Raw genomic sequence first — 21,366 nt, forward strand, 5'->3', positions numbered from 1 at the left:
GATCCCAGGACGCTGGGATCATGACCTGAGCCGAAGGCAGCTGCTTAACCAACTGAGCCACCCAGGCATCCCCTGATGGGTTTTTCTAAAGATTTTATTTATTCATGAGAGACAGAGAGGCAGAGGCAGGAGAGGCAGGCTCCCCACGGAGCAGGGAGCTCAATGTGGGGTTCAATCCCAGGATGCCGGGATCATGACCTGAGACGAAGGCAGCTGCTTAACCAACTGAGCCACCCAGGCGTCCCGGATAAATCATATTTTTATCTATTTAAAAATTTTGTGATTCAGTCATTCTTGTGGGGTTTTTTTTGTTGGAAATTTTCAGATTGAGTCATTCTTATTTTTTTGTTGTTGATATTGTTAACCTTTTTTTCTGCCTCACATTCTATTTTTCTGGACTAATACTCATTCAAGGAGATTTTGAATGATTTTTACATCATTTTTTTTATTTTGTAGCTCCAGCCAAACAGCGCGTCTGGAAGTGGGGCTCTGGAGCATGATCCATCCTCCATTTACTTACGCATACCTGCTGGAGAAGCTGTGCCTGGTCCTCTCCCGCTTGGGGTTTCAGTCATTGATGCTTCCGTGGCCCTTTTTGGTGTAGTGTTTCCTCATGTGTCTTATAAACACCGGTTAGTATAAAGTCTAACAAGTAATTTTAGTTAAATATAAATTCTACCAGAGGAGTGGTGGTTAGCAGGGTGGATGGGTTAAGGAGGGTCATGGGGATTGATGAGGGCACTTGTTTTTATGAGCACCGGGTGTTGTATGAGCACCGGGTGTTGTATGGAAGTGTTGAATCACTAAATTGTGCACGTGAAGCTCGTATTACACTGGATGTTAGTTAACTGGAATTTAAATAAAAAGTTTAAAATATAATAAATAAATTTTAAAGTATTTAACATAAATAAAGTTATCTGTTAGGAAAAAAATACATAAATCATACTCAAACAAAGATTTTCCCATCCCATGCAGTTATCTACAATAAAGTGAATTACTACTTAAATAATAGGTTTATAAATTTAATGACCTAAGTGACACATACATGATTGAAAAAAATTGCATGAAAATCCCATATAATTTGAAGCTGCTTTTTTAAGATTTGGCTCTGTGTACTAGCATCCAGTACCATTGTCTTGTGGACTGTGTCTTAAACAGCAAGATTTTCATTTCAGTAGTTCATTTGCCAGTTTATAAGTAGGTTTTCACTATATCTTTAGTGAGGAATCATTAAATAAGTTTGCTAATAAGTCTTTTGTTTTTGTTACTGATGAAGTTAATGAGTGAGGTATTTGCTCTTTAATAAGGTTTGTCATTCCATTTGAGTCTGGAACTTGGGAAATCAAAATAACGGTTGTTTTTCTAAAAGGAGCATGTTGGTTTGCTATATTCTTTGTACAGACACTCTTCCTAACTTTATTAGACATTTTGTCTATGTATGGTGGTTTCTCAAACAGAAGAGTGAAAATGTGTGTACCATGTTTACATATGTACATGTATAACTACAAGAGTAGTTATTTCCGGTTAGTAACTTTTTGTTACTAGTCTTCAAATTAAATGAAATGAATATTTTATAATAAAAAACTTTTTTAAAATAAATTATTTTAAAAGATTATGTACTTAAGGTCAATTATAGACAAATGATGCTTAACAGTAGTGTTGGAGACATGGGTCTCTTATGTGTGTGCTTGAAGGCAGTGTGAATAATGTGCTGCTTCCTCATCCACAGAAGATATACATAGCATTAAAGTGGTCAGTTTCAGCCTCCAGTAACTCTAACTGGACCTGCTACTGGAGACTAGATGATTTCTTCCTCAGTGATTTTGGAGAGTGCTCTGACCTGAGACCTGTGGACTGTTTTACACTGAGCTTAAATCCTTATAGTGACCTTAGAGGGATACTGATATCCTGCTTTAGTTCATTGTTAACTTTAGTACTAAATCCAACTTCCCAGCATTCCTTTGCCCAACCCATTTATTTTTAGAATCTGAAATGATCTCATTCTCTTTTATCAGAATAGTCTCAAATGGCTGTGATTTTTTTTTTGCTGTCTCATTTAAATAATTTGAAATAATAAAAAAATTCACTTCTGATTTTCTACATTAAAAAAATTTACCACAGCTAAATTTTTTTCAAAATCTCCCAGTTAGCTTCTGAGAATAGGACATGAGATACTGTCTTCTTCCATGTGAGGTATTTTATTTTGTATTTACTTATTTATTTTTATATGTTCAGTTAGCCATTGTATGGTACATCATTAGTTTTTGATGTAGTGTTCAGTGATTCATTAGAGTATTTTAAAAGAAGAGAAAAATTATGCCACATTTTAACGTTTCTAACTTAAAAATCTTCTACATAGATGCATAATTAATGATTGTTACTCTATTGAAGAAGACTTGAGCACCTACTATATGCCAGGCACTTTGTTAGATGCTTGGGTTAACATCAAAGAACATTGAAACTATGACCTTATTTTGTTAATTGAAACTTAATGTTTAGTTGCTAGCTTTGTTACAGTTTTTTAAACTATTATGTTCAGTTAGCCACTGCTTTTTGATGTAGTGTTCAGTGATTCATTTGTTATGTATAACACCAAGTACTCATCATACCACATGCCCTCCTCAATACCCACCATGCCCACTCCATCCCCAAACCCTCAGTTTGTTTCCCAGAGTCCATAGTCTCATGGTTCGTCTCCCTCTCCCTCTCTGATTTGTGCCCTTTCAGTTTTCCCTCCCTTCCCTTATGGTTCTCCGTGCTATTCCTTATGTTCCACATGTGAGTGAAACCATATGGTAAATGTCTTTCTCTTTTCTCTGCTTGACTTATTTCACCTAGCATAATCCCCTCCAGTTCCATCCATGTCTTTACAAATGGTGGGTATTCATCCTTTCTGATGGCTGAGTAATATTTCATTGTCTATATGGACCACATCTTCTTTATCCATTCATCTGTTGAGGGGCATCTCAGCTTTTTCCACAGTTTGGCTACTGTGTTAGTTAAAAACCACGTGTCGCTGTATCAATTCAGGAGGAAGAGATCTGGTCTAAATCAGCTGCAGGAATGGAATAGAAATGAAACAGCATGGGACATTATTTGTTATACACTTAGCTGTTGCTCTTATTTCTGTTTTCTGAGCTATATATGAGTGAAAAGTATTGCTAATGCTATCTTTATTCTATGATTATAGATTACAGATGTTGGATCACTTTGCCGAATGTGTTAAACAAGCCAAAGGTGTCCGCCAGCAGGCTGTGCAGCTTAATATTTTTACTGCTGTTCTTAGTGCATTAAAGGTATTTACTTTTAACACATAAGTATTCTGAAATAAGATTTTATTAATGTCTTTAATAAGACATGTATATCTAGACCATTATGATAATTATATGTGTATCACTTGATAACTATGTTTTTATATTAAATTGTTAGAAACTACTTATTAGGCTCATTGTAATTAAATAAGTGTTTTCTATTTTAATAATGTTCAAGTTCATGTTTCAATGTGACCTTTCAGATTTTACAAGTGCTAGTAAGTTCTTTCAGAATTTTCAAAGATGTCTAATGCAATCTGATATTCTACTGGAAGCTGACCAGACAAAACTTAAGTTCAGTTTGTGGTTAGACCATAAATCAGGAGAGGCTATGTTGTATAGCTGAAAAAGGCTGCATTGGGAGACTCTGTTCTGGTTTAGCTCTCATTAGGTTTATGTCTTGTGCAGTTCCTTTAATCTTTTAAACTTTGGTTTCTACATATATGTAGTGTTTGGAAGACTAGTGTACCAACTGTAATATTTGTCCACAGAACACTTGTCTTCATAGATTTGCTTACTAATGCCTCTCTTGTAGTTAACATTTCCCTTGGAACCATGAGTTGGATTTTGTTATCAAGTTCCATGACAGTAAGTGTACCTAGAACAGAGATAATTGACATTTAATATGACGAACAAACTTTATCAATATTCAGTTACTGATATTTTTACCCCATTTTATCATTTTATACTTATTGAATATACTCTTTTTTTAAAAAAATTATTTATTTGACAGAGAGAGACACAGAGAGAGAGGGAACACAAGCAGGGGGAGTGGGAGAGAGAGAAGCAGGCTTCCCACTGAGCATGGTGCCCGATGTGGGCCTCGATCCCAGGACCCTGGGACCATGACCTGAGCCCCGAAGGCAGATGCTTAATGACTGAGCTTTCCAGGTGCCCTGAATGTACTCTTGATGACATAATTATCTTCTCTGAAATTTTTATATTAATAAATCAAAGTTTTTTACTCATCAGACCTTTTCCTTACTTAAAGTTCGAATGATAAATGTCAATCAGTTGAATGATAGTTGATTTAATAGTAGAGTGTCCTTGGGGCGCCCGGGTGGCTCAGTGGTTTAAGCCTCTGCCTTTGGCTCAGGTCATGATCTCAGGGTCCTGGGATCGAGCCCCGCATTGAGCTCTCTGCTCAGTGAGGAGCCTGCTTCCCCCTCTCTCTCTCTGCTTACTTGTGATCACTGTCTGTCAAATAAATAAATAAAATCTTAAAAAAAAATAGTAGAGTGTCCTTTTATATAAAAACAATTTAAGAGCATAGTCTTTGGATAGAGACACTTCTAGGGATTGTTCATTTTAGGGCTGATTGACTGTAACTATGTTATGTATCATGTTCTGAATCATGTTTAGGAAAGTAATTACTGTCGATCTAATAGGTATTGATCCTAGATGTAGTATATACATATGAAAGATGGTTGAAGAGGGGAATAGGTAAAATCGGTGAAGGGGATTAAGAGATACAGATTTACAGTTATAAAATAAATAGGGCACAGAAATGTAGCATGGGGAATATAATTAATAATAGTGTAATAATGTTGTGTAGTGACACATGGTGACTGCACTTAAGAGTTAGCTTAATGCACAAAATTATCCAGTCACTGTGCTGTACAGCTGAAACTAATGTTGCATGTCACCTATACCTTACTTAAAAAAAAGATGGTTGACACATGCACCCCTATTTTATAGAGCAGTATTTATAATAGCAAAGACATGGAAGCAGCCCAAGTGCCCATCAGTAGATGAATAGATAAAGAAGAGGTGGTATATATATGCAGTATTACTCAGACATAAAAGGAATGAAATCTTGCCGTTTGCAATGACATGGATGGACTTAGAAGTACGATGCTAAGTGAAATAAATCAGAGAAAGACAAATACCGTATGATTTCACTGATAACGTGGAATTTAAGAAACAAAACAAATAAGCAAAGGGAAAAAGAGTGATAAACCAAGAAGCAAACTCTTTAACTATTGAGAGGAAACTGGTTATCAGAGGGGAGGTGCATGGGGGGACGGGTGACATAGATGATGGGGATTAAGGAGTGCACTTGTCATGATGGGCACTGAGTGATTAAAATAAAAACTTAAAAAAATGAAAAGGTGGTTGGAAAAAAGTGGGTGAAGTGGATATATTTACAGAGGTTGCAGCACATTTTTTAAAAAATTTAATGTGAATTTTGAATTGCCTTTTTTTTTCTTTTAAATAACTATAGGGCCTGGCTGAAAACAAAAGTACTTTAGGACCTGAGGAAGTTCGTAAATCTGCTCTGACTCTGGTTATGGGTGCTCTGGACAACCCAAACCCCATCTTACGATGTGCAGCAGGGGAAGCTCTTGGAAGAATGGCTCAGGTGGTTGGGGAAGCAACCTTCATTGCCAGAATGGCCCAGTATAGCTTTGACAAGTAAGTGGGTCTGTGTACTGACAAATACGTTTCTTATAGGGGCAAAGATGTCTTTTAAAGTAATCAGTAAATATAGTAATTGGATGATAGGTTTTCCACATGGTATAACATATGACAAAATTTCGTGTTTTTTTAAATGATCTTAATTTTTTATTCAGTAATTGTTTAAACTCTATAATCTAGGAAAGTCATTATATTGTAGATACTTTCAGCGTGATGAGGTTTCAGCCTTTGAATGTTACATAATGGAATCAAGAGAATTGTTAATAGGACTTCTCTCAATTAGTTACATGTATTCTTCTCTGAAATGGTGCTCTGGTAGTCCCTTTCTCTCTCCGCCCCCACCTCTTTTTAAATTCTATTTTATTTTTTCAGTGCTCCATGCAATATGTGCTCTCCTTAATACCTATTACCAGGCTCACCTAACCCCTTATCCCACTCCCCTCCAAAACTCTCAGTTTGTTTCTCAGAGTCCACAGTCTCTCATACTTCTTCTTCCCCTCCAATTTCCCCCAATTCACTTCTCCTTTCCTTCTCCTATTGTCCTCCATGTTATTCCTTATGCTGCACAAGTAAATGAAATCATTTGATAATTGGTAGTCCCTTTCTCTTATCTCTGCTCCCCACATTATACTTCTTGTTAATTAGTCACTTTTTGGAATAAACCATTCTTTTCCTAACTGCTAGCAAGTTTATCATCTCTTAAATCATCCCTGAAACGGGAAAGGTTAGTGTTAGATTTTAAGGATTTCTTTGCTGTTTTAATTAAAAAGAGTGGTGTCAGAGCTCCAAATAAGTGATTAAGTTGATGCAGTTATTAATGATTCTTGGTTGTTAGGTAAGTACTTAAGTAGAGAAGTTGAAAATCAGGTGTGGTCAAGAACTGATACTTGAGTTAGGTAATAACTATTCTCAATGGTTATTTATTTTGAGTACTAATTACACTAAAATAGGACATAATCTTTTTTTTTAAAGATTTTATTTATTTATTAGAGAGAGAGAGAGCATGCACAAGAAGGGGAGGGTTAGATGGAGAAGCAGACTTCCCACTGAGCAGAGAGCCTAGGACTTGATCCTAGGACTCCAGGAGCATGACCTGAGCTGAAGGCAGTCGCTTAACCAACTGAACCACCCAGGCGCTGTAGGCCATAGTCTTTAATGAGAGGGTTGGGGAGGTATGGAGGTATGGTGGTGAAGCAGTAGTCCTGAAGAAAATGTATTTTCTTTCTTGGTTATGGGAGGATGGTTTTCCCTGTTGTCAAACGTGAACAGCAGTTTGTCTGGTTATAGGATAATGCCCCAGTGTATTGTTTGAATCACTAAGGATAATACGAGCAAGCAGAAGATATCTATTCCCAGATACTTCCTCTTCTGCAGGATGACTTCTGCCATTTTCTAGCAACAGAGCAGTTTTGCTTTTCCAAGTATATGTCATTGATTCTTAAACCGGTTTTCGTTAAAGATGTTTTTAAATACACAACTGATCTTACCTTTTAATGGTTTGTGCTCTGTTAGTAATAGGTAAGATAAGAATGTATTTGTTTGGGGGGCGCCTGGGTGGCTCAGTGGATTAAGTCTCTGCCTTCGGCTCAGGTCATGGTCTCAGGATCCTGGGATCGAGCCCCACATAGGGCTCTCTGCTCAGCAGGAGCCTGTTTCCCCTTCTCTCTCTCTGCCTGCTTCTCTGCCTACTTGTGATTTCTGTCTGTCAAATAAATAAATAAAATCTTTAAAAAAAAAAAAAAAAGAATGTATTTGTTTGGAAAACTTCAGAGTGGTAATTTTGTTTTGTAGTTCAAGGAGTTTTAACTTTGTAAGTATTTTCAATACCTGTAGGAGTATTTATTTTTTACTTATTCTGGTGAAACACAAAGACTTTCATTCATACCTGTCTGGTTAATGCTTTACAAGTATTTTCAGTGCCTAGTTTCATTAGCTTTTCCAAATCATTGATGATGATTTAAAGTTAAGTATTACCTGCATTTAAAGTTACCCATTTTTCGCAATTCATCTGACATTAGAATTTGTTTTAAATTCTCTGTAAAACATCATAATTAATTGGTGGCATTTTTTGTTTTTTTGGTTTTTTAATTTAAACTCAATTAATTAATATACATTTTTTCTTCATTTTATACTACCATATAAAGTAATGGTATGTTTAAAAATCTGTGGTATCTTTTTTTTTTTTTTAAGATTTTATTGATTTATTTGGCAGAGATCATAAGTAGGCAGAGTGAGAGGGGGGAAGCAGGCTCCCTGCCGAGGAGAGAGCCTGATGCGGGGCTTGATCCCAGGACCCTGAGATCATGACCTGAGCCGAAGACAGGGGCTTAACCCACTGAGCCACCCAAGTGCTCCAAATCTGTGGTATCTTAGGGGCACTTGGGTGGCTCAGTGGGTTAAGCATTGGCTCTTGATCTCAGCTCAGGTCTTGATCTCAGGATCATGAGTTCAAGCCCCACATTGGGCTCTACACTGGATGTGGAGAGTACTTAAAAAAATAAATAAATAGGGATCCTTGGGTGGCTCATTCGGTTAAGCCTTCAACTTTTGGTTTCAACTCAGGTCATAATATCAAGGTCTTGAGAACAAGCCCCTACGTGGGCTCCCTGCTCAGTGGGGAGTCAGCTCACCCCCCCTCTCTCTTTCTCCCTCTCCCTCTGTCCCTCCCCCTGCTCGTGCACTTTCTGTTTGTAAAATGAATAAATGAATCTTTGGAATAAATAAATAAATAAAAGTAAAAATAAGGATCTGTGGTATCTTAGATTAGCTTTAAAAAGTTTCAGTGTCCTCCTGTTTCGTTATAGTAGAATGTTTTCACGTACACACTATCTTTTGTTGATTTAGTATCTATGAAAAGCCAAAAGTACTTACACATACAGATCTGTCAGCTATATTTACACACTGAAGTGTTATGCCATCTTAGCAGTTAAAGAGGAATCATTCCTATAAACCGTTCTAGTTAACAGGGAGCTACTTCAACCGCTTAAGTTCAGAGGGAAATAAAATCATTACTGGTTGAATTTGTTTCCATTCAAACTGAAAATCACTTTGAGACCCCTGGGAAATATATATATTCTTACAGCTTAGAATATTCGCTCTATATTGAATAGATGATTATCACTGAGAGAAGTGACCCAGCTTTTTATCTCACTGAAATGTTGCCTTTCAAAAAGTACCAACATGAAAAGCAGTTTTGTAATCTATGTAATGCTTTAGAATTCAAGGATTGCATTCATTCTTAACTTCTTTCATTCCCCAAAATGACTGCAATGGAGAAACTGAGTCATAGAGAGGTAGAGGTTACTTATCCAAGGATGTAATATGTTAGAAATACTGCTAAGAACAGACATCGTTTACGTCCTTCATTACTACATTTCTTCATATCTGTTTCATGATAGCCCTTGGGATTTTTCTTTCTTCACCATAGGCAAACTGACCAACCAGCCTTGGTGATGGATTTTTAATCTCTTGGCTTTATTTTACTTTTATGGGTTTAACAGAAATTTGGTCATCAATGACTTACTGAAAGTTATAATACAATTCTGAAAATGCAAAGAAAGTTTCTCTCTAGACATCTTTGTTATTTTAGGTGTTCTGTTTTAAACTCTCTACATTGCTACTTACATATGAATAAAATAATGAAATCTATTCTTTCAAGTAAACATTAAAAATACTTACAGGACTTGCACTGCCAGTCATGGTGGAAGAACGGGGGCTGGGTTTTTGCTGCAGTCTTGAACAGTTGGAAAACCAGATAAAATAAATGAAAGAATGGTTTTCAGGTATTGGACAACAGCCAGCATAGAGCAGTGATCCCTGAGAAATGGGAAACAAACAAGGGGAACACTATAATTGCTCCAGATTTCTGCTTGGAAAGAGTTTCCAGGTTGAAATGCAGGGATAGGAACCCTAAACCTAACTGAGGTAAGGAGAAGGAACTTGGGGTTTTGAGAAATCAACATAGCTAGAAGGTGTGGAATAGAATATGTAAGAGGAGAGAGCTGCACGGAAAGAGAGCTACGAGCAGAGTCATCTGAAATCTTCAGCTGAGCGCTGCTATGTGCAGGAGGAAACTGCCCAAGACCGGGAAAACAAACAAACAAACAGAAAAGAACAGGTGAATAGGTGGAAAGAGTATAAAACAATCCCCAGGGCTCACACATGATTCCTACTGTCTAGATTGGAAAAACCTCCTAAAATGGAGTTGTCAGAGGGATACTGCCTTCGTAGTGAAGACAATATTGACCCACTCTAAAACAATTTAAAAGCAGGCTTTGAAAGGATCAAACTAATTCTAATGAATAAGAATATTCTAGAACAAAGCCCAATAGTATTTAAAGAAACACCACTAATGTAGCACCTAATATTGTAAAATGTATAGGACCCACTATCCAATCCAAACTAAAGAAGCGGGAAAGTAAGATCTGTTACTAAGAGAGTATATCAGTCATTGGAAACCGGCCCAGAAATGGAAGAGATGATGGAATTAGCAATGAAGAATACTGAAAAATATGCACCATATTTTTTTTTAAGATTTTTATTTATTTATTTGACAGACAGAAATCACAAGTAGTCAGAGAGGCAGACAGAGAGGGTGGGGGAAGCAGGCTTCCCAAGCAGAGAGCCTGATGCGGGGCTGGATCTCAGGACCCTGAGACCATGACCTGAGTGGAAGGCAGAGAGGCTTTAACCCACTGAGCCACCCAGGCGCCCTATGCACCGTATTTTTAAGTAAGTATAAGAAAAATCCAAGAATGATGAAAAACAAAATGAAATTCATAAAACAACCCAGGGAAAACTACAAGAACTGTAAAATACTTCCAATGAAAAAAATGCAGTGGTTGGGATTAACAGAAGATTAGAAATTGTGGTAGGAAAAAAAGTGATGTTGAACACCTGGAAATAGAAACTGTCCCAAAGGAAGAACAGAAAAACGGGGAGAAAAATGAACAAGAGTCTCAGTGACTTCTAGAACAATGTCAAGCTTACATTCATATAATTGAAATCTTAGAAGTAAGGGTAGGTCAAAAATTATTTGAGGAAATAGTAGACAAAAATTTTCAGTTTTGATGACAACTATCCATTTACAAATCCAGTGACTTCAACAAACCCCAGATGGAAGAAAGACAAAAGCATATCATAAACAAATTTCTTAAAGCCGTGGTAAAGAGAACATAAAAGCAGCCAGCAGGGAAAAGACATCATGCAGAGGAACAAAAATAACAATTTCAGCAGGCTTCTGATCATAAACTGTGAAAGCAGAAGACAGTAGAATGACCTAGAACGTTATGCCCAGTGAAAATGCTTTTCAAAACTGAAGTTTTAATAAAGACTTTCAGGCTGTGAAAAGTTGGGTAATTCATTGCTTACAAGGTATACCATAAGAAATTAAAAGAAGCTTTTTGCATACACACAAAAAAAGATGATACCAGATGGAAATTTGGATGTGTATATAGGAGTGAAGAGTGCCCAAAGTGGTAGATATGTGGATGAATATAGAGACGCATTCGTTTATAAGTCTATTTTAAAATGACCTGTTATTTTTATTCTCATTTTAAATTTATTTCTTATTGTTGTTTGGTTTTTATTTCATAATCACATACTTAACTGTGCAATCCAGTTAGACTTGGAGGGGAATAAGGAGAATATGGTACTCAGAGAACTGCAGAGAGAGCATAAAGATTTTAGGATATTTTGAAGAGATGAGAGTGAAGGGGTGCTCTCCTGAGCTACAGAAGTAATGGTCTGGCAGTTAAGATAAAAGACAAGTCAAATTTAATAGATTTGTCCACAATCAGCCATAGTGATCTCTTTGCTGGTCTTGCCATTCCTGGACGCAGAGCACTCTATGGCTTCCACAGTATTCATGCCTTCTTTCACTTGCTAGAGACCACGGCCTTGCCATCCAGCCGCTCACTCTTGGCAGTGCAGGTGAAAAAGCTGGGAATTGTTTGTGTTGGGTCTGGCATTTGTTATAGGCTAGATGCCGGGACCCATATGCTTCAGGATAAAATTCTCAATATCATATTTTTCCCCATAGATGGACTTGCCAGCAGTGCCATTACGGCATGTGAAGTTACCACCCCGGCACAGAAATCCCCGAATAACCTGTGAAAGCAGGAAGTTGTATAACAGAATCCTTTCTCCCCAGTGCTCAGAACATGAAAGTTTTCTGTTCTCTTTGAAACTTTGTCTGCAAAACAGCTCAGAGGATATGTGACCCAAGGGGTCACCAACCATGGCAATGTTGTACATGGTAGGATTGACCATGACTGGGTGGCATGGGCAGCTCCCGGGCAGCACAGTCTGCAAGCTATTTTTATTCTCATTCTTTTAAAATATCTTGGAAAGATAATTGTCTCTTTAATGCAAATAGAACATATGGTTGTATTTTAATATATAGAGAAATAAAATACCTGACAACAGCACAGAGAACGGGAAGAGGAAATGGTAGTATACTCTGGTTGTGTATAATATACATGAAAGAATATGATGATCTTTGAAGGTAGATCATAATGACTTAGAAATATATATTATAAGGGCGCCTGGATGACTCAGTCTGTTAAGTGTCTGCCTTAAGCTCAGGTCATATTCCTGGGATTCTGGGATCCTGGGATTGAGCCCTATGTGGGAGCCGCCTCCTCCCTCTACTCCTCCTCCCTGTTTACTCTCTCTCTCACTGTCTCTCTCTTGCAAATAAATAAATAAAATCTTAAAAAAAAAAAACGAAATATATAACTAATAAACCAATAGTGGAGATAAAATGGAATCATAAAAAATACTAAATCCGAAGAAGACAGAAAGAGGAAAAAGGGAACAAACTGATGTGACAAATAGAGCACAAATAATGACATGGTAGACTTAAACCCAGCCATACTGATAATTGCATTAAATGAAGTGGTCTAAACCTTAAAAGTAAAAGTTAGGGTTTGTTAGATTAAATAAAAACAAGATCAGGCTCTTGGGCATCTTAATTGGTTAAGCATCTGCCTTCAGCTCAGGTCATGATCCCAGGGTCCTGTGATCAAGTCCCACATGGGGCTTCCTGCTCAGCAAGTAGTCCGCTTCTGCCTCTCCCTCTCCCTCTGCCCCTTCCCTGGCTTGTGCTCTCTCTTGCTCACTCTCTTTCAAATAAATAAAATCTTTAAAATAAATAAAGAAATAAATAAAAACAAGATTTAGGAGCTCTTGGGTGGCTCAGTTGGTTAAGTGTCTTAACTCTTAATTTTAGCTCAGGTCATGATCTCAGGGTTTTGGGATTGAGCCGCATGTTAGGCTCCCTGCTTACCGGGGAGTGTGCTTCTCCCTCTCCTTCTACCCCTCTCCCTCCCCTTGCCCCCACTCATGCTCTCTTCCTTGATTGCTCTCAAATAAAAAATAAAATCTAAAAAAACAAAAAAAAAACCCTAAAACAAAAAAGAAGATCTAACTGTATGCTGTCTACAAGAAACCCCTTTAACTAAAAGAGAGAGGTTAAAAGTAAAAGGTTAGGAATAATATACCATGAAAACACTAATCCAAAGAAAGCTGAAGTGGTTTTGTTATCAGAAAAAGTAGATTTTGTAATAAAGATTGTTATCAGAATAAATGAGTGATTTCATAATGATAAGAGGGTATATTCCTCAAGAATACATAGCAATTCTCTATGTTTATGTATCTTATGATATAGTTTTAAAATACATGGAACAAGGAGCACCTGGGTGGCTCAGTCTCTTAAATGTCTGCCTTTAGCTGACGTGATCTCAGGGAACAGGGTTCGAGGCCGGCTCAGTCGGAAGCCTGCTTCTCCCTTTTGCTCTGCCTCGCCTGGCCAGCTCCTATTCTTTTTCTCTTTCAAATAAATAAATAAAATATTTTAAAAAATAAAATAAGATAAAATAAAATACATGGAACAAAATCTAATAGAAGTGAAAGTTCATAGTTATAGCTGGAGATGCAGCATTCCTCTCTCAGTAGTTGATAGAACAGATGCTTCCAAATTATTAAAAATGGATTTTGCCAATATAATCATCTAACTTGGCCTAACTGACATTTAGAGAATACTTTACCCAACAGCAGCAGAATGTACATTCTGTCTTTCTGTCTCTCCTTTTCTTAGGCAGTTGAAGGATTTATCAGTGTTACAGTTTTTTTTTCCAAAAACCAGCTTTTGGTTTCATTGAGTTTCTCCATTTTTCTGTTTTCTCTTCCACTGATTTCTGCTTTATCTTTTTAACTTGCTTCATGTAAGTAACCATGATTACTTTTGGTTCAGTTTGCTTTTCTCTTTCTAGGTTCTGAAGGTGGAAGTTTAGGTAATTGATTAAAAACCTTTCTTTACTGATATAAGAATTTTAATGCTATAAATTCACCTTAAAACAATTTAGCTTCATACCATAATTTCCATTTTTTGGAATTAGTTATCTGTCTTTATAAATGTTCTATGTATACTTGAAAAGAATTACAATTGGTAAATTTTATTGTATACAAACATCTCAATAAAGCCTATTTTAAAGAGTAATATACAGTATCTCCTTTTTATATTTTTTAATTCATTGGGTAAATTTCACAGGGAAAAATGCTTGATGCATTTTAAAGAGGTTCAAATCATAATTAGAGATAATTTCTTAAGTGAAAGTTAACATTTTCTTCAGTTCTGTGACTAGAGATACATTTTTTTTATATTTTTAAAACTAGTTATAAAAGCAATTCTTTTATCTAAAACACCAATAATAGGGGTGCCTGGATCGCTCACTTCTTAAGCATCTGCCTTTGGCTCAGGTCAGGAGCCCACAGTCCTGGGATCGAGCCCTGCATCGGGCTCCCTGCTTGGTGGGAAGCCTGCTTCACCCTCTCCCACTCCCCCTGCTTGTTTTCCTACTCTTGCTATCAGTCTCTCTGTCAAATAAATAAATCTTTAAAAAAGTAAAATAAAAATAAAAAAATAAAACCAATAATAAAAATATTTTTCAAATGATTCTTGACTTTTTTTTTTTTAAGATTTTATTTATTTATTTGACAGAGAGATAGCACAAGTAGGCAGAGCGGCAGGCAGAGGGAGAAGGAGAAGCAGGCTCCCAGCTGAGGAGGGAGCCCCATGTGGGACTCAATTCCAGGGCCCTGGGACCATGACCTGAGCTGAAGACAGCCACCTAACCGACTGAGCCACCCAGGCGCCCGATTCTTGACTTTTTAAGGAATGATGTTTAAAACTGAGAAATTGTGGGGTGCCTGGGAGGCTCAGTGCGTTAAGCCTCTGCCTTCGGCTCAGATCATGATATCAGAGTCCTGGGATCGAGCCTCACATCGGGCTTTCTGCTCAGCAGGGAGCCTGTTTCCCCTCTCTCTCTGCCTGCTTTTGATCTCTCTCTCTCTGTCAAGTAAATAAATAAATAAAATCTTAAACCAAGAAGTTGCAATTCTTCTTTCAAATTTTCTCTAAAATAAAAGTAGGCTTTATGCCATGAAATACATGACTTTCACCAACCATTTTCATTAATCTTTATCTCTTGGTAGGTAGTGGAAAAAGAAGTAATCATACCTGTAGTCTTTTCTGATTTCCAGAATAAAGCCCTTTTATGGTGTGACTTAAAAGCTTTTAATTGCCATAGGGAAATAGGAAAACCAATTCCTGAAGCATAACTTTTTTTTCAGGTTGAAATCAGCCCGTGATGTTGTATCCAGAACTGGCCATTCATTGGCTCTGGGTTGCTTACATCGCTATGTTGGTGGTATTGGCTCAGGACAACATCTGAAAACCAGTGTCAGCATTTTATTGGCTCTAGCACAAGATGGAACATCCTCTGAAGTTCAGGTATAATGTTGATTTTTTTCTTTATTACGAAGTTTTTAAATAATATTTTTAGAACTATTGTAATATAGTAATGATTCTGCTGATTTGTTTTAAAAATGTATTAGAGTCTTTCCCTGTCATTTTATGAGTCTTTTTAATTGTAAAAGTATAAACAGGATTTTGTATTTTAACCTAATCTTAAATCTGTCTTATTCTGGGAATTTAACCCATTCATATATATTTCTTGGAACATAGTTTCTTTTTATTACTTATTGTCTTTTGTACTTGTTTTCTCTTTTCTTTTGCATTTCCTTACATTTGCTAAATTGATCTAGTTTCTTTTAATAACCATTCTGTGTCTCTTCCCACTCATACACCATCCCAGCAACAGTGTTTTTGGTTGAATCTTCAAGTATCCTCCTGAAATTCTTTGTTTGTTTCTCTTTAAACATTTTAGTTATAAAGAAATACAACCACAATGAAAGACAGGAAGTTCGCTTGTGTGAAAATATACTACACGGTTGATTTGCCATCTCACACTGACGTACCTGTGAAGGTCAGGAGTATATGAATCCAGTAGCATTCAACTTACCAGCTTTGTACTGGGACTGCAAATTGGGAAAAGAGACAAATTCACTTGGCATTAGGGCCTACCATTAGTTTATTAATGAATTCGTTCCTTCACAATTAGATAAGGGACAATAAATCCATCAGAGGCTTCTAGTCTACAAGCTTATTTTACCTTTGACTTCTTGGCAAAAGTTTCCAGCTGTGTAAAGCTCAAAATTCCCCAAAGGGATAGAAACAAAAATCAAGTAAGCTTATCCCTTAATAGGTGCTACTACTTTTTTAAAAATTCTGTTTTCACAGTAGACTAGAAGAAAACTATGCCTACAAAGTTGCTGCTTAATTTTGTATTTTAAATTTAATTTACTTTTTTTTTTTAGAGAGAACATACAAGCGGGGCAGGGTAGGGGCAGAGGGAGAGGGAGAGAGGATCTCAAGCAGGTTCCACGCTCAGTGCAGGGCCTGACATGGAGTTTAATCTCACAACCCTGAGTCATGAAATCAGGAGTTGGACGCTTAACCGACTGAGCCACCAAGCTGCCTCTCCGCTTTCTTCTTTTATGTCAAAGAGCAGGGTGGCAGTTTTGCTTTCTTTTGTCTTCACCTTCTTCTCAGCTTTCTCTTGCTTTTAATTTCTTAAAATCATATTCCTTTAAGTGACCACTCTGCACAGTTCTTTTTATATGACAGGACATTTTACTATACTTTATATCAATTACATTTCCTCAGCACTACAGTAGATCTGCACAAGAAGAATATAATAGATTTTCTTAAGTTTTCCCTAATGTGTCTTCTTTTTTAAGAATTTTAACTCAAAAATTGATATTTTAGGGGCACCTGGGTGGCTCAGTGGGTTAAGCCTCTGCCTTCCGCTCAGGTCATGGTCTCAGGGTCCTGGGATCGAGCCCATGTCGGGCTCTCTGCTCAGCAGGGAGCCTGCTTCCCTTCCTCTCTTTCTCTGCCTACTTGTGATCTCTGTCTGTCAAATAAATAAAATCTTTAAAAAAAAATTGATACTTTACAGTCCTAGTATTGGCTACATCTATTTAACTATAATCACTAGAGATTTATTTTTCAGTAACTTTTTTCTTCTTTTATCCTCAACTTCTGCCTTGAGATCTCTGTTCTTTACATTTTTATTTGGTACGAAAAATTCCTTCAACAATCATTAGTTTGCATGGTATACTTTTTGAATGCTTGCGTATCTAAAACATGGCTTTATTTTGCCTTCACATTTGAGTAATATTTTAGTTGAATGTACTTTTCCCAGCACACAGTCCTTTTCTTTCATTATTCCTAAATGTTCAGGGTTTTCTGTGTTGGGTATTGCACATAAGAGGCTAATAGTAGTCTTTTAAAGTTAAATTACAGTAAATACTAACATCTCAAATTTTAATCATTTATCTCTAAAAACATTCAACTATGTTCTTTAGGAAATAAAAGGCAATATAGTAGTCATAATCAAAGCAACTGGTGTACAAATGTGTTTAAAGTTTCTCTGCAGTGTGGCTTTGAGTATCCAGAAATGAGACTTCAGTGACGAATTCATTTTCCTTTATACTGCACATACATTTCACACTTGCAAAAGACAGTGGCTTATGTGATAAACTTCTGAATTAATACATACTTACAGACATCACAGCAATCTGTATTCCCCATCGTTTTGTTGCTTTTGCTAAGAAATTTATCTGAAAGATGTCTATATGTCTGTTACTTTACATTCTTGTTTGGCAGTGTCTAAGAATTTTCCTGCCTGTGAAGTTCAGGCAAGGAGCCTGATGTGGGACTCGATTCCAGGTCCCTGGGATCATGACCTGAGCCGAAGGCAGTGGTTTAACCAACTGAGCCACCCAGGCATCCCGTAATTATTTTGGTTTTTAGCAATAGTTATTTTTTCCCAGTTTTCCATTGCATCTTTAATATAAATCCTGGGTTTTTTAAAAAACACTTCAAGAATCTCCTTTGTGCTTTAATTATGTGGCCTAAAAAATTCTTATTATAGTTTCATTAAAGTGATTTTTGTTTCTTACTCTTTTTTTTTTTTTTTTCCCAAGTAATCTCTACACGCAAGGCGGGGCTTGAACTCACAACCCTGAAATCAAGTGTTGTATGCCCTACCGACTTAGTGAGCCAGGCTCCTCTGTTTCTTATATTTAATCATTTTCTCTGGAAAGTTTGCTCTAGTCTTCTCTGATAAGGTGCTATGTCCAATTATTTTTTGCTGGCTCATGTCAGTAGATGTCGTTTCTGTACATACCTATCCAAGTCAGGTTGCTGAGTTCTCTAGGTTTATTGTAGGTTCACAGGTAGTAGAAGCTGAGGTATGGATTTTTTTTTCCTCTGTTGGCAAGTTGAGATCTCTCTGTCCTTGGCCCCGTAGTGTAGCTGCCTACAGCAGAAATTAAAGGTAAGTTCTTCTACAGCTGGATATAGGCAGTTGAAAGGACTTTTCATTTTCTCAGGCCTATGCTGATTACAGTATGCTGCTCTGGGATTAGTTTTGTAAATGCTATTAGCCAGTAGGATTACTTTGTGTTTAGTAGGCATAAATAGGGGCTTGAAATGGTTCAGTGCACTTGAAGAGCTGATTTATGAATATCATTGCTATAGAATTGTATCTGAGTTACAGAACATTGTCATGGTCATTGTTTAATTTCAGGCTCATTATTTAGCAAAACTCCACAATACAGGCAATAAAAATATATTTGATGTCCATAAGCATCCACTAAATTAAATGGTTATTATTTGAATTTATGAAATAGATGTACCTTATAGCAGAAGAAAATGAATTCATCATTGAAAATTTTGACACGCAAAGCCATGCTGCAGAGACACTTAAACATAACATTTGTACATCAGTTGCTTTGGTTAAAGTACTTTTAGATCATTGATTAAAAAGTAAGATGTTAGTATTTATGAACATTGAAGTTAAAAATCAATTCAGTGGGGCGCCTGGGTGGCTCAGTGGGTTAAAGCCTCTGCCTTCGGCTCAGGACATGATCCCAGGATCCTGGGATTGAGCTCCACATCGGGCTCTCTTCTCAGTGGGGAGCCTGCTTCCCCTCCTCTCTCTCTGCCTGCTTCTCTGCTTGCTTGTATTCTCTCTCTCTGTCAAATAAATAAATAAAATCTTTTAAAAAAAATCAATTCCGTATACTCATGTTATTCCTTATAACTAAACAAAACTATATTTCCTTCCAGACATGGTCTCTTCATTCACTTGCTCTTATAGTGGATTCTAGTGGCCCAATGTATCGCGGATATGTGGAACCAACATTATCTCTAGTTCTTACCTTGCTGTTGACTGTTCCACCTTCACATACAGAAGTTCATCAATGTTTGGGTAGATGCTTGGGTGCCATCATAACTACTGTTGGCCCTGAGCTACAAGGTGAGTAAATTTATCTTAAATTAAAGGAATTAGACATTGCTATCTTTGAATTTCCTCGCTGTCACTACCAATGAAAACTTGTAATAATAATAATTACTGTGTACTGAATGTTTCTTATTTACCAAAGGCCTACAATTTCGCTTTTTTTTTTTTAGATTTATTTATGTATTTGAGAGAGAGTGAGAGAGAACGCACAAGCAGGGGGAGGGGCAGTCAGAGGGAGAGGGAGAGGCAGACTCCCTGCTGAGCAGGGAGCCTTTAACTCTGGGGCTTCATCCCAGCACCCTGGGACCATGACCTGAGCCAAAGGCAGGCACCTGGCAGACTGAGTCACCCAGGTGTCCCTCAGCTCTTCTTTTTATATATGCTATTTTATTTAATCCCTACAACATACCTATGACTGACTGTTACTTGAAGTTTTGAGCAGAGAAAGCTTTATTTTTCTCCTTTTCTTTCTTTCTTTCTTTTTTTTTTGAGAGAGAGAGAGAGAATGTGTAAACTGAAAGGGGCAAAGAGAGGGAGAATCTTAAGTAGGCTCCACACTCAATGCAGGGCTCAATTTCATGATCCTGAGTTCATGACCTGAGCCAAGATCAAGAGTTGGAGACTTAGCCCACTGAGCCACCCAGGCGCCCCCAGAAAAGCCTTTCTAAATTGAATTTTACCTGGAGTCTCATGAAGACAAAGGTCAAAGTGGAGTTCCTTTGTCCTGGAGTACCATCCACTTGTCTTCATGGACTTCTGCTTCACTGTTTTTTTGAGCTCTAAAGATCAGGAACATAAATTGAAAACGCACTCCCATAAAGGAGGTAGGTAATATTATGTAAGATTTCTGTGAGGAACCAAGCTCAGAGAAGATAAGTAACTTGTCTGAAGTTATTTAACTAAGTGGCAGATTTATGATCCTGAGGCCCATGTTCTAACCACACAATTCCACAGATATAATTTTACTAAAGGCTGAATGAAACACAGAAGGCAGAAAATCACTGTGAATTGATCCTGAATGTATCACTCATTTTCAGTTTCCTCTTTTTCCCCTATCATTTAGTAAATGCTTTCAGTGAGTCAGAATTTTTATACATATTATCTGTCTCATTTAATTCTAACATTATCCTGAGATAGGTGCATCTCTCCATTTTACAGATGAAACTCCAAAGCTAGGAGAGGTTAAGAGCTTTTGCACCGTTTTGTATAGCTAATGAGTGGTTGGAGCCAGAGGTGAAGCCCAAATCAGTTTCCTTTGCATGCATTCTAACCACTGTGCTGTATTGTCTCCATCTGGACAGATATTTTAAAAAAAGAAAGAAGCCAAAAATGAAAAGATCTTAATGAAGAATGTTACAAATTGGAAAATACTTGATTTAGACATGTCTTTTTCTTACACTCAGTGTCCTCTTTGAGAAATTTGGTAGTTTTTTCTTCCAGTATTATCACAGGATATGGACAAGATAAACACATGCCTGATTAAACATAGGTGTATAGCAGGTGCTTTCTGATGCAGTGATGATGAGGCAGCCATATGTATTTCAAACTAGAATGTGACGCTATATGACTAAGATTTCCTTATTTCACATTATATGTATATAAAATTATTTTACATTGGCAAAAATTTTAAATCACTTATATTAGGGAATTAAGATGTTTTTACAAGTATATAATACTACTGTTCTTTTTCCTGACTATCTCTGTAAAAGTTTTCATTAATCTTCTTAGGAAAATAGGATTTGAAGTATTAAATAATACAGTGATAATATTGAACAGGGAATGAAGAATCTTCTGGCTCTTTCAAGTAAAACGGTGATGGGTTTAAAGGACAATATAGTTTCCTAGGTAATTTACATAAACCTAGCTAAATCTAGGAGGGATATATTATTGTCATACATAGACAGTCATGTTTTAAAGTCATT

At 36.9% G+C, this 21,366-nt stretch overlaps 1 protein-coding gene and 1 pseudogene across 7 annotated transcripts in view; one reads left to right on the top strand and one right to left on the bottom strand.

Annotated features, from left to right (window-relative positions):
• Nucleotides 1-21,366, top strand: part of HEATR5B (HEAT repeat containing 5B) — a 105,105-nt gene that overhangs the window by 27,196 nt on the left and 56,543 nt on the right. For all 6 annotated transcript variants that reach the window (XM_082745302.1, XM_082745305.1, XM_082745303.1 and 3 more), the window contains 5 exons: nt 457-632; nt 3,191-3,296; nt 5,536-5,726; nt 15,363-15,522; nt 19,270-19,459. In XM_082745302.1, the coding sequence (XP_082601428.1) occupies nt 457-632; nt 3,191-3,296; nt 5,536-5,726; nt 15,363-15,522; nt 19,270-19,459 (823 nt within the window). The remainder of the gene's footprint in view (nt 1-456; nt 633-3,190; nt 3,297-5,535; nt 5,727-15,362; nt 15,523-19,269; nt 19,460-21,366) is intronic.
• On the bottom strand, nt 11,505-11,999 carry LOC309871925 (peptidyl-prolyl cis-trans isomerase A pseudogene; annotated as a pseudogene). Its single transcript has one exon. The product of its transcript is annotated as a peptidyl-prolyl cis-trans isomerase A pseudogene (transcript).

This window comes from Mustela nivalis (genome assembly GCF_964662115.1).
Source record: "Mustela nivalis genome assembly, chromosome: 8".
Lineage (NCBI taxonomy): Eukaryota > Metazoa > Chordata > Mammalia > Carnivora > Mustelidae > Mustela > Mustela nivalis.